A 16883-nucleotide genomic window follows, 5' to 3' on the forward strand; every position below is an offset into this window, starting at 1 on the left:
GTCAGGTCGAATCATCTCACGATCGTCGATGGTTAAAGCGCAAACCTTTTTGCTGATCTCGGGGATCGCTGCGATCTGATCAAAGGGGAACTCGCCGACAAATTTTGAGTCATGTTCGGTGCCAAAATGACTGGGGTGGCTTTAAGAGAAAAGCACAAACCGAAATCGAGACCCCCTCCGAACACAATGAACTTCTAATTAATATCAATTTGGTCGGATTTGTTTTTGCCTTTCCTTAAAAGCAAAAATTTTAATTTCTATTATTAATTAGTTAACACATTTCGCGCATTAATGAAGGAGCTCTGAAAGCGACTCATCGATGGCACGTGGAAGCATTTTTTATCGTTCCCCCATAAATATGCACATATCTATGGCTATGGCCTAATCCCCCGTCACTCCATCAGTCTCCCAATCTACTGGGAGCACATTCTTGGCCGGATTTCATTCTTTAAGCGGACACCTTGTGCCAGAGATTTGCATGAAATAATGAAGGTGGGCAATTAACGGATTTCGCGTGTGGCAGTTGACACTAGAGGCCTTCTGAAAGGAAGCTGATTAGAAATGTTGAAGGCTGATTCAAAAATTTGCATTTCAAAATGTTTCGACACAAAATTAAAGATAAACAACTCATGGGTTCGGTATTTTGTTGGTAAGTATTTAAAAATGATTTAAATCGTTATGAAAAATAAAATACTCATTAAGTTAAAATAGAAAAGCACAAAAATATACTTTATTTTCACATTAAATTTAAGTATTAATAAAACGATATGCAATAAATAAAGATTTATGTTATCTAATACATTTTAATTGTAGGTAGGTATATATAATTATTATGATTTCTTGAATAATTTTTTTTATTTATGTGCGCTTATTCAGCGCCGTATGCAATTCATTAAAATTAAATTGAAGTAGTAAAACATATCATCATTTAATATCATTATCAATTTTAAATCACTTTACGACTGCCATAAAGAATTTTAAATATTTTAAAAGTTTGCATTCTTATGTCATAAAGTCAATGAACACTAAAATTAAGAGCATAGTTGGCCTTACCACTTCCCAAGCTCAAGCTTAGGTTTTTGTCATTTCTCATGTTCTCAGATCAGATTAAATTCCAACATATATTTAACAACTTCCTTCCACTTTGATCTATGTTTTTTATTAAGCCACCCCTAATATGAAATTAACTCCAGCTGGCAGCTGCCTAGTAATTTTTCGAAAGTGAAAATGCCAGAACAGAATCGGTTTTGGATGCCAAATTCCAAATCCGCTTTGGTTTCAGTTATTATCCGAATTAAAGATCAGTCCCCGTACAAAAAAGGAGACTCTCCAAAATGTTTATTTGTGTATCTCTTACACAATAATAAATTATAAAGATTTTTTGTGTGCTTTATGTGCTACCAAATTGGATGCTTGGTTGCTTCCCCATTCTTTTGGCTTTATTTTTACGTGGGAGCTGCTGCTCTTTTTGTCGTGTATATATGATATTGTCAAATCTGAAGTGGCAAATTCGACAAAGTGAAGGGAGAACTGTCTGGGAATGCGATCGACTTGATTGAGTCGAGTGTTCGCTCAACTCTGGTGACACGTGTCCCATGAAATTTGGCCGTAAATTGTATATAGCTTCCGTCGCGCTATCGAGCTACCTCCGCTTTGGCTTTAAATAGAATTTTGGTATTAACTCAGAAATTAAACAAAATTGCATGGCTGAGCAGAAATTGCCCAACAGTTAACATTTACTTTGGCTTTTCTGTGCGTTTTTTTGTTAGAGAATTCTGCACAAGGTTATCAAACACAAACACCAGCGAAGCCAAATTGAGTGCAATTAAAGTTTTCATTGAAAGCCGCCGAAAAATTGCTTCTCTTTAACAATTTTAATAACCGAATGCAATTTGCAGTTTCTTGTGTGCCTGTTTGGTTTTGTATCTTTGTGTCTAAGCTCTTAGGCACGTTTTCAGCTGAACAAAGTGCAATAAAATTTAGCAGGGCAGAATTTAAAAATGTTAACTTTAAAGCGATTACAAGAACTCATTTCTAAGTAACAGAATGGAGTGGCTGAGGTTGGGTTTTTAATTTAATTTGATGGGGTGCTAAGTGAATAGAACTTCGAGTGAACTTTACAAAGAGATTGGAAAAAGAATAGACGAATCGAAACATTTGGTTCTGCTTAAAAGTATTTCTTATTCACATTTTATAACCAACATGATTTGTTTAATTTTAGAATTAAATTATAAATATTTATTAGATCTCTTTCTTGATAACAGTTTGGTATGTTTAATTTAGAAGAAAATTTTGTCTTTAAATATTTAATTTAATTTTATCGAATTATTGTTAAAAAATGTTCTTACAATTTGAATGAATTTTTTTTTGGGTCTACGATAGAAATTGGAAGTAAATATTCCTAATATATTTAAGGTATTAAGTTTTTTAAAATCATAGCAAGCAAAATAAAATAAAAAATTAGCTTTCCTTTAAATTTAAAGTTATTTCAACAATGCTTAAAACAAATAACTTTGGTTACTAAAAATTTGCCTTTCAAATAATATAATTTTTATTAAAGTTATACTTTCAAACTACGTACTTTGTTGTAATTTTATTTCATCCAAATAAACCAGTCATAATCTAAGTTTGTATACAACATTTTGCATTATTTTTAATACCACCAAAAATTGTACGCTCTATTAACATTAATCTTTATTCAGCAATTTGGCATTAATTCGCATATAGAGATATACATTTATTTTAAGCCAAAGCAAAAGTAAATACCAAAAAATCAGCAAAAAATGCAATTTGCCTGTTGACCAATGCACTACTTAAAGAAAATATAATATACAGTATGTCGCGAAATTATGATGAATGATGCGGTTGGGAAAAATTGCAATTGGCAAAGTCGGACAGACAACGGGAGAAACATAAAAACAAACTGAAATAAATAAGGAGACAAATACAGCGAAAAACAAATTGTAAACACGTTTTTGAGCCATTGCGGTGAGCCGCCTTGCATTAATGGGCCAAGGGGCGTGGCACTTTTTGGCGGCACAAAAGACAGGCCGCCAACTTGTCACGCACATTTTGTTGTTGCCGTCTCTTAGCCTAGTTAACATGTTAAAGTTGCAACAACAAACGAAAATAACAACAAGCGTATAAACATTTTTTTGGTGGGATAAGTTTGTCATTTACCTGCTTGGGCGCATCCATTTTTGACCAGGTGAACGAAAGTGAGGGAGATATGATCAAAATTCAATTGGTTTTATTTTGGGTTTTTTTTTCGTATATCTGGTGGCTTCGATTGGGCTACTTTGAGTTTATTTTTAATTTGAAGGTTATCAGTGTCACTTTGGGTTTTTTTCGATTAGTTTAAATTCAGTTTGATAATTTCGATACTCGATATTTCTAAACTCGGTATCGTTCGATTTCGTTATCGATCACTTTCAACGCAGAACAACGCAAACGTAACAATTTTGAATTGACAATTTTTCAACTTGTTTGTGTGATTGTCGTTTTTTCCGTTCGCCGCCACAACTTTGAATCGAATTTAGAAAAGATTAATTTTCGCATTCACTGGAAAACTTGTTCGATGTTCGAAGCTTTTGGCGGTTGTTGGTAAATGTAGCTCAGTTTTCTATAGCTTTAACTTTAACTTTAACTCTAGCTCTGAAGGCGCGTGCACACTCCGTTGCGGCTGTGCTGAGACTAACTGCGACGTCGGCCGCCCGACGCTTCAAGTATTAAGAAAAAAACTACATTAAACATTGTTTGCTTTGGGGGCCTGCACACACCGACACAAAAAGCATAGCGACACACACCACACACACACACTCAAGCTGGGGGCTATAATTTGTTGGCTGCTCGGCCGATCTGAACTTTTGTGGTTAATGCCAAAAGTTGGCTTCTGCTCAAGTAACCGAAGAAGCTGTGCCGAAGAAGCTTCCCGGGAAGTGGGCGTGGAAGGGGGGTCAGAAGTGGTCTAAGGCTGACAGAGAAACTACCAGTACACCGCGAAAAATTATAATAATATGATATTTTTTATAACAAAAATAAATAATATAACTGAGTAAAGTATCTTTAAATACCTGAATCAGATAACATTTTACACTTCACGCTTTACATTTTTAGTAACAGTAAATCTATAACAATTGTAAAGTTTGTAAGACTAAATGTTAGAGTATTAATCGTTACTTTTTTAAAAACCTTCAGTTAAAAAGTAATATTTCCTATGGTAATAATAAACGATCATATGTCTTATAACATTATTTACATATTTTAAAACATAATGTATTTTTTATTAAGAAAAATTAACTAAAATATTTAAATAAAAACTAATTTTTTAGTGTATCTGCATTTGAGTTTTGCTTCATCGAAGAACAAGATATAAAATCAAGGTCACTCGGGCTTCCGTTTCATTCAACGTGGTTTATTCGCTTTTTATAACCCATCTTTTCTTTTTTATTTGAATTAATCTGTGTTATGTAATGCAATTTTAATTGATCATCTTCCGCGCGGAGGAGGTAAATTCCCCTTTGCAAGATTGTTATTTGCGGCGAATTGTGAAATTGTGTAAACTTTTTTCGAAGTCTTGCCAGCACGTACACAAGAGATAGACAAAAAAAAAAGAGGGAGATGGAGAGAGCAGTGCCGGCAACGACCTTGACACATATTCGCCGCCGAAGTCAACGACCAACGAAGTTGGTTAGGAAAACTCGTTACTGTTGTTGCCTCGTCGGTTTTAGCCAGGTGAGTCACGTGGAGAAAGAAAGAGAGATGGTGATGGATGGAGAGAGAAAAAGAGAAGGGGGTAAGCAGGTGATTTTTGGGCCATGAACTTGAATTCGATGGGCTTTTTGGGTGAACAAATTGAAAAAAAAACCTAATAATGAAGGTCATATTTGTTAAGCCGAAAACAAAGATTGAATTGCCTTATGGCATTTATACATATGTGGAATATTTCAAAAATTATTTTTTTTGTACACTTGTTTCGTTTTAAATAAGTGGTAGACGGTATAAAATAGTTTCAAAATGATTGTACTATTACAATAAATATTTTTTTAGATGTAACATGTGTTTTACCATGAATGCGTAAAATGCAAAAAAATAATAACCACAAAACAAAACACTTTAAAAAAAAAACACAGCAATTAGCTATACATGTATTAAAAATAAATATCTTTAAAAAATAATGACTAACCAAATTGCACAATTAAAAAAGCATTTAAAAATCAATAAAAAAAACATTATTAAAACATTCTTTGAAATAAATATGTAGTTTTAAGCGGAACGTGTGAAAAAAACGTGCCAGATAAGGAGGATACCATAGTCCCATAAAAAGATTTATGTTTGGTCGTTAAGTGATCAACGGTTGTAAATATAAATATAGAAATGTTCAAAGATTTAGATATAACAATTACAATTAAGAGCTTTGTAAAAATTATGACATATTAAATGGGCGTGGTAAATTTAGTTTTTATATTAACAATGGCTATTAATCAGCACCGCTATATTAAAAATATATATACAATACTTAAATGTTTAGGAAAACAAAATAAATCTGCGTTTCGTCAGCACAACTGAGTATTAATTCACATTTCATCAGCTTGGTAATAAAGTGTCACATTTACGCTTCAAATCTGATAAATTTTGGGAACTCCGCCTGCATATTTTATTTAACTGATTTTTATTGTGTTGCCCCGTTGGCGATGGTCAGTTTTGTTTTGTTTGGCAATGACGGGGCAAATTTTCCAGCCCAGCAGCTTGATCCCACAATTCAAAACAATAAAAAAAAAAACACCTGCATATCCAGATACCTGTAGTTTGCTATTAAGCCAGCTCTCTGGCCGGCTTAAACGGTTCGGTTAGCATTCAGTTGCAAATTGCTGCTAATTTCCACCCAAAATATTTACACCGCCTGCACAATAGCGGCGAAATAAGAGAAAATAAGTGTATCAAAGCTGGCCAAGAACCTTGGTAATGCGAAACGCTTGAAATACAAATTAAAAATAATATTTTCCCTGCCTCTCGGCGAGGTCTGATCCCAGGCGGGGGTCTGCCATCTAGAGTCTAGAGTCTAGAGTCTTAGCCAAAGTGTGAGATCGCTTGACAAATGGTTAAAGAGCCTTGGCAGCGACTTACCAACTAAACAGCTCTTGGCCAGCTGAGCCGGCTATGACTTTAATTACAGTTATTCGCGCTAACGGTGTCTGGGCTGACATTTGCATGGATGGCTTGAATTGATCGAACCAACCCAAGTGCAAAAGTCAAGATTTCCCGGGTGGGAGTTTGAAATTAAGCCGAGGTGTGTACATAGCTTAATACTTGTTAGTATATAGATATATATATCATTTGCCAGTGGCTTATAGAAAACTAATCAAACCTCTTACAGCTCTTGAATAGCCTTAAATAAAATTGCTGCCATAAATTACTTTTTTATGTTTATAAATTGTTGGGGGAATGTTGAAATTTATATTCAGCATACAATATTCTATGATTCCAGTGTAATAAAAAGACTTGTAAATTAATAATTTCTTTAGAAACCATTATTTAAAGTGTATTACACATACGCCATGTTGACTGACGATTTAATGGCATATTACAAATACGAAGTGTTGTATTTGCCAAACGAGTTTATTTTTTCTTACTATTTTTAATATCATTTTCTATTACCTTTTTTATTATTTTATAATATCAATCTAAGTACATAACTCAAACAAAGCGATGCCTTTGCTGACATATGTAATTACTTGTTTACGACTGTTTAAGTTATTTTGAAATTACCACTCAAAGAGCCAATTTGCTCACTGCTACTAATGCCTTAACTATTGTAAATATTAGTATGACAACTCTAATTAATAATTAATGTTAAATGAGTTTGCCAAAAAGTGGCAAAGTCAATGTCGAATTGCTTATCGGTCGTTGAACTCAGCAAAATAGCAATTTTTGGCAAATCAATTGGTTACGCTCAACATGGGTAACTTAATAAGTAAGATATTAATAAATATAAACTGTCAGGCTGGTCAGCAACTCAACGACGTGCAGCTGTCATAATTTTTGAACTATGGCAAACGGTATGGCGATCGGAGATGTGGGGGACCAACTCGTGCCTCGTTCAATTTTTCGGTAGCTCAATCAAATTATAAAAAAAAAAACTGACGGACAGCAGCAACAACAACAAGACGGCAAAACAAGCTTGCAAATTATTTACAATTTATATGCATACAATCTACAAGCTGAAAACTACGAAATATTTCTGCTCAGCTAGAGCTGAGAAACCTTCAACTGCGGTTTAGCATTAACGCTGATTTTGGCCAGATTTCACTGTACTGCCCTTGCCACTGTTTGCTAAACGTTCTCTAAGGTTGTTGGGAAAGTTTGTGGACCGGCGATCGCAGGTCGGGGACCTCTGCCAAGGGCTTTTCATTTTAAATCACTCAAGGGCTTGGAAAATGCAAACGAAAGTGGACCAATCATATTAAATAATTTGTAAAATTATCAGAACATTATTCGTATCAACTTTTATAATAAGCTATGTATATACAATAGATTATTTTTATGAGCGTGTTTCAAATGAAATTAAATTAGAAATATAGGTCGGCCAGACATTAATAAAGAATGCATACTTATAAGTCGTATTCCAATTAGTTGAAACTCGGCGGCTTAGTAACACATCAACATGCAAGTAAGTAACCAAAGTCTATATTACAATTAGCATACAAAATGTAATGACAGAAACGTTCTAAAAGAACAGGTGTTTAGAAACTGCATTAAAAATCTGTAAAGCTTAAAAACGTACAATATTTTTTTTTAATTACCAAAATCAGTAAGTCAACTGATTGATTAATATTAACAAAACATTTGTATACACAAATACAAATGAACAACCTTAAAACAATTAGAATTTAAAAAAAAAAGAAGAACCATTTAGAAAAAATATTAAATAACTTTTTTAAGTTCCCAAGATCAACCAGTTTCTTTGATTAATATAACCTCCCTTAAATTAAATTATTTTTGGTAAACAGTTTTCCATTTTTGGCAGACAGCTGTATAGCACTCGTTGCCATTAATGGTTAATTAAATGAAAAATTTGTTTTTATTATTTCGAAACTTGTTACATTTTAAAGCGTTAAATGGCAAACATATTTTGAGCACTTATTTCGCTGTTGTTATTAATTTTGCATTTGCCGCCTGGCTTCCTGCTCTTTGTTCGGGGTTACGTTTCGTCCGTCCGGCTAATGGCCAATTTCAATTCTTTATAGACCATTAGGGGAGCACCCAGGCCCAGGCCGAGGCAAAGGCACTGGAACTGGCACTGGCACTGGCGGCGGTAACAAGTATAACAACTCATTTAATGGGCATTACTCATCTGCGTATACTTGATATGGCCACGCTTCGCGACCTTGCCAAGTGGAGGCGGTGGCTAAAAAAAGAATAGCCATAACTAAACCAGATCCGGAGGGCTGGACACGCATCGCGGAACTAAAGTCGGAAATCAGTCTCTTTGTCTTTGATTTATTACGAAATCTTCGCGCTAATTGCCCTCGAAATGTAATCCACTTCCCATTTCTAGACTTCCTAGTTTCAATTAGACTTCAATTGTGCAGCCAAGCGACCGATCCATTAGTTGGTCACAGGGTCACCGATTCTATTCCCACGCCAACGCGATTCTCGATCTTACCAACTATTTTGCATTCATTAATGGGACAATCTCCGGTTCGTTCGGTTCGGTTCGCTTAAGTTATCTAATGAATGCGAAACCCCCATTCCCCTGGCAGCCGACTTGCCGGATCATTTGGCTTATATAAATAAACATTAGAGACAAGTTCAAGACGATAATTGTCTAAAATAAAAAATAGAAAAAAAGGCGCGAGCCAGTTCGTGAGCATATCTGAACTGGGCTTCCATTTCCATCACTCACCCACCACCAGAGGGTTCTCAATTCTCGGCATGTCAGTCAGATCTAGTCAATCAATTGGCTTCGATAACGTTCCAGTCCCCATTTGGCTCGCGGTAATTCAGCTGACTTGGCCAAAAGGGTTAAGTGCGATGGCAAAATCGCAAATCATGGTAATTATGAACGGGCCGTGGCACTTGCGAAATTAGTCGACTTGGCAAACGCTACGTGCATTAATTGTGCGGTCACATAAAACAGGCCAAGAGGGGCGGTGAGGGGGCGTTCAGCAAGTGGTAGGGTTACTGCAGCAGCTGCCAGATGAGTTCGAACCTGCACTAGGCTACACAGCAAACATTTCAAATAAATTGTGCAACAACTTTTCAGGCAGAAAATCATCTTTCTTGGGTTTTTAAGTATTTATATGGTCATTAATGATTTTGGCATTTATTTCATATATTTTATTAACTTATTATTTCGATTCTTAACCTCAAAGCAGAATTGTCTTATAAATAAAGAAAAGAAAGCTTTAAGATAGTAACTTCTTTTTAAGTTTGCCAAAATTTATTTATTTATGTTTATTATTCTTACTATTTGGCTGAATTTTATTGATTTCTTTTTTTGGTTTGTCTAATTCCAATACAACTTGTAAACAATTCACAAAAATGTTTTTTTGGTAATATGTATACATTATAATCATTATAATATAGATAAAAAATAAATATTTTAAATAACGACAGAAAAATATTTAAATTATATTGTCAATTTGTTCCGTTAAAGTTTGATATGCGACCCCGCAGTTTAGTGTCTAATGCCTCAATTGCAAATTCGAATTTCAAATATGTGTCATTTACGGGCGCAACAATTTTTCTACAAATCTCCATACAAATGTACAAAACTTTTTTGCCGGATTTCTACATCTGCTGAGTTATGAATGCAAATGCTAATGCAACGGCTGGCTATAAATCCCCCGGCATATATCTATATATATCCATCTGACTATCGATGTAGTGCATCGGCAACAGATGTGAAATAGAAAAAAAGCACAAGAGAATCTACAAATTAGACACGATTTTTTTTTAGCTGGCGAACACGATCCGAGTCTCATATGCAAGGCAAACGGAATGACAACTTTTAGATATAATATAGAATATCTATACACATGTGTCTGATGTGGATAACCATCTGTATGCATATCAGAGCGGTCGAGATGAGGCAGCATTTAATAAAGCTGCAGCCGTAGGTGATAATCAGCAGATTACCCTTTCAGCTAATTGGACTCAAATTGCATGCCCACAAAGTAAAACTTGATGTTTTGTGGCCTTGTCTAGGGCGCACAGCTGTGCACATGTTCTGAGCGCGATTTATGGCTTTATACAATAGACTATAGACTATAGACTATTGACTAAAGTCACCGCCGAACTGTCTCGGTCTTTCGAGCGGAACAGCTGGCAGCGTTTACCGCCACTCAGAACTGTGTGACACGCCTCCTCTTGACACCGCCCCCTAACTACCTCCTCCCACCAAATTACATATCAATCATTTGGTTTCAATTGACCCTGGCAGTCGATCAGTTGGCAATTTTCCAGTTTGGAATTCATTCGATTCCATTTGATTTCCATCGGTGTTCTTTTTTTTTCGGTCAATGACTCAGCACAACTGGCGCCAGCGCAAATTTATGCAAAATATATACATATCAAATATTTAAAATATGTTGACTGCCTTTGAATTTTATATCGAATTCTCAGGCAAATTCTTAGGAAACTGCGAAATGCGAAAACCGCAAATAAAATTAGCAAAACATAACGATAAATTTAGTAAGAAAACGCAACTGGCGCCAGTTTTTTGTTCACAAATTAATACACCGAAAAAAGAGGGTCTATATACTGGATACATAAACAAAACTAATAAAACTAATAAGGATAACTGATTTGTAATGATCTGTATTAAATTGAAATTTGTAAATAATAAGTTAAATGTCCCAAAATGACATAAAGAGATACATTTTTTTTACCTTTCGTAAAAAAAAAACGACTTCTATGTAACATTTAATATATATAAAGGGTGGGTTATTTTCCTTGCAATCCTGTTTCTAACAATAAAGAGAAATACTTAAACTAAATAAGTTTTTTATTATCTTTCGAAATGAGAACATTTATATTTCTTAAATTTTCCTCTATTTTAAAATGAAATAAACAACTTACCTTTTATCTGGCTATATATTTTCTTCCTTGTCTTGCTTTATTAAAATTTTCTTATTATTGCTGTGGTTGACTTTTGAGTCAAGCGTGACGCATTTGATTGCTGGCTTTTGTTGTCTGCTTGTATAAAATTGGTCAATGAACGCGTTTGTTTATAAAATGATTTCGGGTTTGGTTTTAACGCCACTCTTTGTTAGTCCCAGGCTCAAGCTACTAAAGTTTTTGTTTAATTTTTTGTTTCATGCACTTTTGAGTGTCTGGGGTCTGAAGTTCTCCTCTGTGGGTGTCGCTCGCAGTGGGCTTCCTAGAATTGTTTGCCTTTGCTAGCTGGACTTAAAGAACAATTGTTGAGAGCACACACGAGCGAAAAGATTTTGTTTGAAATACGTTTTTAAGTTTTCGTTTTTTATTCGGAATTTGGGAAGGAGACAGCGGTGGGACTCCCGATGCCGGACAACGCCAACTGACAACTGTCAACCCAAAACAAACATTTAGCGCTCGACAAAAAAAGCCTCGACCGCCGCCGAGCAGACGGTACATCAATTTTTCATTTAATTTAAATTTAAATTCAGCTTAGGCTTCTCGGGTTTTTCGTTCAATTGCCGGGGCAGGCGCAACGAATGCTCTTTGCCTTGCATTCCATTCGCGGTGACGTGGCTGCGATCTTCGGGCCGCTCATTATCTCTGGGGCAGCTGCCAGGTCACGTAATACACGAAAATAAGTTCTGCCCGGCACAAAAATCAATTTTACGTGCCAAAACTCATCGATGGCCCCTGGGGCACTAGTCTTGCGGTGGGCGCATCGAGGGCGAATGGGCGTGGCCCTGGAGACAATTAAAGTTCACTTAGGTAGCGGCGTTGTGTTTTGTAAGTTTGGCTGGCTGGGCGCATGAGAAAGGTCGAAAAGTTCGTTGCCTAAGTCTTTTGATTTGCGTCAGGCGGTTTTCGCATTACCGGAAGCACTCGTCAAATTGATGAGTAACTGCGGCACTCGGATGTGGTCAGTGAAGTGCTACTGTGGATCGTGACCAAGGGGAGTATAATCATATGATTGAACGGTGAATTATTTAAGGTAAATGTTCGTTGTGACTAAAATAAGAATTATTGACAAATGGGTTTTATGTTTTAAAAAGCTTGTACTTGGTTTAAATAATTGCTGTAGTTTCAGATTAAGCTGATAAAGTACGCAAACTTTTTATAAATAAATGTAAACAGCAGAATAATCGTACTAGAATAGAGATTCTGAAAATATAATTTTGTTTTCAAAGCTTTAAACAAATATATTTTAATGATAATTAAAAAATCAAAATTCTGTGGAAGAGTCATGAGTGATACTAAGGAATTCCCCCAAAATTCTTCTTTTCACAAATATAAGTCTACACAACCCACTTTAGGAGTGACTAATTTTTTTTTTGGTGACTCACAGACCGCATTCAAATCCGAAACTTATTCAATCAGCATCAATCAATTTCTGTTCTAATTTGCCACTTGAAAGGAGTTGAGCTGAGATTTTTCGCCACTTCATTAATTACCAGAAAAACGAACAAAATCAATTCATTTAACTGCAAAGATTACGATGCGAAATGGTCATAGAATTATATAAACCAATTCGTGTGTGAGTGCTTTGGCCTAGGTGATTACGTGCCCAGTATTTGAATTCAAATCGAAAACTGGAAACCCCAAGTCAGCCAATGATCATTCATAAATTTCGTTTTAACGATAGCGGAGCAGAAACGAAACAAAATACAAATAATATAATTAATTGAACTTTTATGCGAAATCTAACAGCAATCTAAAGCCAAGATCGAGGCAAAAACAGTAGCCATAAACATAGACAGATGGCAGTTAATTTTATACCAAAAGTCATTGATAATTAGAATAGTTTTGAGACGTGATAAGGCGGCCAGGGCTAAAAACTGAGCTCTCTTTACTAAGCCAAATAAAACAAAATGCTTCCTGTAATGATGACATTGAAGGTCTATTCAAAAATCTGGGTAATTGTGCCTGTCGTCATTATGCTGAAAAATTAATGTCGAGTTGAAATGGGTTTTTGGGTTCTAGAAAACGAAAAAAAAAACAACTGGCCGAAGGTTTTCCTAGGCTCATTTCACATTCTAAGCTGTCAGCGCTGTCATTGCTTTAATTTAGTGCTCTTCCAAAAGTCAGTAAACTCGAACTGGAAAATACCTGGGAAGCTTTTCGAAAAATATTATTTTGATTGATAATATTTTAGCCAGCAATGCGGAACTAGAGCTAACGGCCCATCCACAGAGATTGTCGCCCGGAGCAGGAACACGTCGCCCGAATCCCAGTCCCCGTTCAATTCATCGATTACTGACAGGCCAACAAATGATGGCTAATTCAAAGTTTGCACAAATCAAAGAACCATCAATCATCTGAGCACACGAACAAATTTGGGTACTTTGTCACAAAAACAAAGCAATTTATTAATTAATGGTTTCAGTCGTCGAGTGGCAGAGTTCACGAATGTAAAACGCTCGGGAAGGCGGGGTGGAGCAGCAGGTGAATACGGGGTTTGACCCGGAAGTGAACCCCAGATACGCCCAAAAGCAGAGGGCCCACTCGTGTTTTTGCTTCAAGATTTTAAGATGAATTGTTGGAGATGGAAGCTGAAAAGAATATGTAATTAAGCTATTAACAATCCCCTAAGGAGAAAATTAAAACCCTTTTAGCTTAAATTTAAGTCTTTTATTTTTTTCTTAGCTCAGTGAATAACCAATTTCCTCATGGCCAAAAATACTTTTAGTTAATGATATACATTTCTTATTTTATTTGTTATACGGTGCATATCCGTATTGAAATTCTTAGTTTATTAATTTGTCTGAAATTTAATTTGCTTTTCCTTTTTTAGTTTTATTCTTAAGCTATTTGAACTTGTATTTAAAATCCTTTTTTTATTATGTTATTACATATGAAGCAAAAAGAAAATTAAGGACTAATTAGCAAAAATAAATAAACCTCTTAGTGGTAGCTAAACATTTTTCATCAGATCTAGCCGCAATTCTACTCATGTTCAAAGTTCAAATATCTTATTGAATATTATTTCATGCTTTGTGTGTTTCTACGTATTTATTTGTTCTTGGATTGGTTTTGTTTTTTTCAATGTTTCGTGTATTGTTCATTAATAGCTGCAAAGTGATGCTGGCAGAAATGTGTTCTTTGTTGTTAATGATATTGTCAGTGGGGGCTGGTACCGAAAACACAATCATATGGCTAGCAATGGATATATATAGCATGTCATGGCAGCATCAGGTGTATTATTGATTCTTGCGCTGGGCTTTTGTTCAAATGGTTTATTGTTTTTATGGCATCATAATAAATAACATTTAATAGCATTACAGGGGAGTTTCAATTGGTTTTCCGCCTTTTGGAAGAGGTCACTGGGGCTGATCCACATGAATAATGAGTTTAATGGGTGCTGTTCCTTTCAATTCCGCGGGGAATTTAAGCTTTTCTCCATGAAATCTCTTTTTGCGGTCACTTGGAACCCACTGACAGATTAATTTCATTAGTTTTTTCATTGGCATTTATTTTTAGTCTATTACTGTTTAAGCGGCGGTGCTCATTAGGCTTTATTTTTAGAACTCCGAGCAATAAGTACGCCGAAAATAAGACTCGATTCAGAGTGAAGACTTGCCATTTTCGAATGTAAAGACATAATGGCTGCCAATTAGCCGCGCTTTGCCTGCCCACTTCCGCTTCTGACCATTATGCCGAAACGGATTCATCAGGCTAGAACTTCGGCCCGGATCGTCTGTTTGGGTCAAGTACTCGGCCTCAAAGTGCTGAAATTGTTTTAATTAAATTTATTGCTCACAAGGCAACTCATTAAAAGTCATTGGCAGGCGTGAAGTGATTAATCGAGCTTTGAGATTCGGTTGACAAAATTGATGACTTCTGAACGAGATACAATCGCCGGATTGCGAGAACGTGGGTGGTCCAATCCCGCAATCTCGCATAAATTATTCTACTTTCGATTCTGAGCTGCGTTAAGAGCAAGACCTCCCAGGCCAATCAAAAACGTTGTCCACGGAAAAAATTAAGTAAAAATAAAAACTTACAACAGTTAGTTGGTCAATGGGTTATTATGATAATGAACTCAATTGCCGCTGCCCAGAGCTTTGTTGTAATTTGGATGGCCTTGGGACATGGGCTAGAAGATTTCACAGCCAAAAGAGAGAATAGACGACGCACACAAAGATCCGAGAAACGCGATTATTACGATGATTATCATTATCGCGGTGGCAGAAGACGAAGCACACAGCTGGCCGGAGGTCAACGCGGTTGAGAAAATCAAGTTTACAAAAGCAGGCAATTACACAGCCACACAGAAAAATATTTCGATATTTCTTAAGACATATACTTTATTATCAGGGGTGTCACGGAAATCTTTTTTAATCAAAAATGCTTTATTGGTAAAGCAGCCATATCTTGAAACTTATGAAGTCATTAAAAAAAAAACAACGGAACAAATAAGCCACACAAATAAACCAGCCAAACAAAAATCTATGTAAATTCTATCAATGGTGGCTATACCAAATTTTCGGTTTTATTTATTACTTATTAAGTTATTAAGTATTTACATGAAATAGTAACAAAAGATCTAAAATTATTAAGTTCTAATGGTATCAGAGATGTTGTTAAAGTTGTGGTATTAAAAATTGTCATTTAGATTCAGAACAAAAATTATCATAGTTTTTTCAGTGCATAGCCGGAGCTGAAGTAGCTTCAGGTTTGTTTCCAGCCTGAGTTGCCCAGCAGTAGCTGTGGCCAACAGTGATAAGAATCGCGTTAGCTAATTAAAAGCGACCACGAGGCGTATGAGTAATCGGCAGTCAGCCAGCCAGAGTATGCCCAAAGTGATTTATGTGAATTCTCTTTTAATTTGAACTTCAGCCGAGCGCTTCAAGCGAGTTCAAGTACACATGACCAACAATTTGTATTTGGCCGAAGGCAAAACGCACAAGAAGCCAATTGCCCAAAAGCACTTGCCATTCCACCAAAAAAGTCAATCCAACCGAAGCAGCCATACCCAGTCTATTTTTATATATTTTCAATTTCTCAAGCCATGGAAGTAAATAATAATTGTAATATCTAAATCACAAGAATTTTAAAATTGTTTACAAATTTTTATGTAAGATGTTGTTCTAGAACTCCTAACAATTAACATAATATCCCAGCAATGCCACTGCTGATCTACCCTTAATGATAGGGCAACATTTTGGCTACTGTACTTGTTCATTGATTGCGCTTTGGCCAGAATTCAATCAGCAAAGCAAACAGTAACAAAAGGCATTAGAGCTGACCTTCCTTGAAATCGAAATTTTATGTGCGCGAACTTGAGACATTGGAAGTAATTACTGTCAAAGCGAAATCCGCGACGGAATTGAAATTCGCGACAAAGTGCCTCGAAAAAGTTTAACGACTTGCACCAATTTCTGGGCACAATTAGGCTTAACGAGTGGAGCAATGGGTCGGTACGTGGATTTATTTTGCAGAGATAAGCCAATCGTCAATTGACGCTTTTTTAGCTTAATTGTGGCCTGAGGGCTCCGATCTGTACAAGATTTGGTTAATTAAAATCAGAATGGGCAACTGGAATTAAGCAAAGAATTTTGAGTCATTAAAACAAAATTGCTCAAATCATTTAAAGCCATTGAACTTTCCTTTGCCATAACTTTTTGGTTTATTTTTAAACAAAAGTGAAATTACAATTCTAAATTAAATAGAATCGTTCAAGAGTACTGGTGAGGAATTAAGAGTACTAAAACATTGATCCATTT

At 35.7% G+C, this 16883-nt stretch overlaps 1 protein-coding gene across 2 annotated transcripts in view; it reads right to left on the bottom strand.

Annotated features, from left to right (window-relative positions):
• The window catches only part of LOC128257425 (uncharacterized), a 28942-nt gene extending 17438 nt beyond the window's left edge, over window positions 1-11504 (bottom strand). Inside the window, exon 1 of one of the 2 annotated variants that reach the window (XM_052988438.1) lies at window positions 11083-11504. Coding sequence is in view for 1 of the 2 variants with exons in the window: in XM_052988436.1 (XP_052844396.1) it covers window positions 3181-3198 (18 nt within the window). In the remaining variant the exon portion in view is untranslated. Of the gene's footprint in view, window positions 1-3180; window positions 3706-11082 lie in introns of those variants that run through there. The other variant, XM_052988436.1, reaches the window with a different exon arrangement.
• Between the last annotated feature and the right edge of the window lie 5379 nt (window positions 11505-16883).

Source organism: Drosophila gunungcola (genome assembly GCF_025200985.1).
Source record: "Drosophila gunungcola strain Sukarami chromosome 3L unlocalized genomic scaffold, Dgunungcola_SK_2 000002F, whole genome shotgun sequence".
NCBI classification, from domain to species: domain Eukaryota; kingdom Metazoa; phylum Arthropoda; class Insecta; order Diptera; family Drosophilidae; genus Drosophila; species Drosophila gunungcola.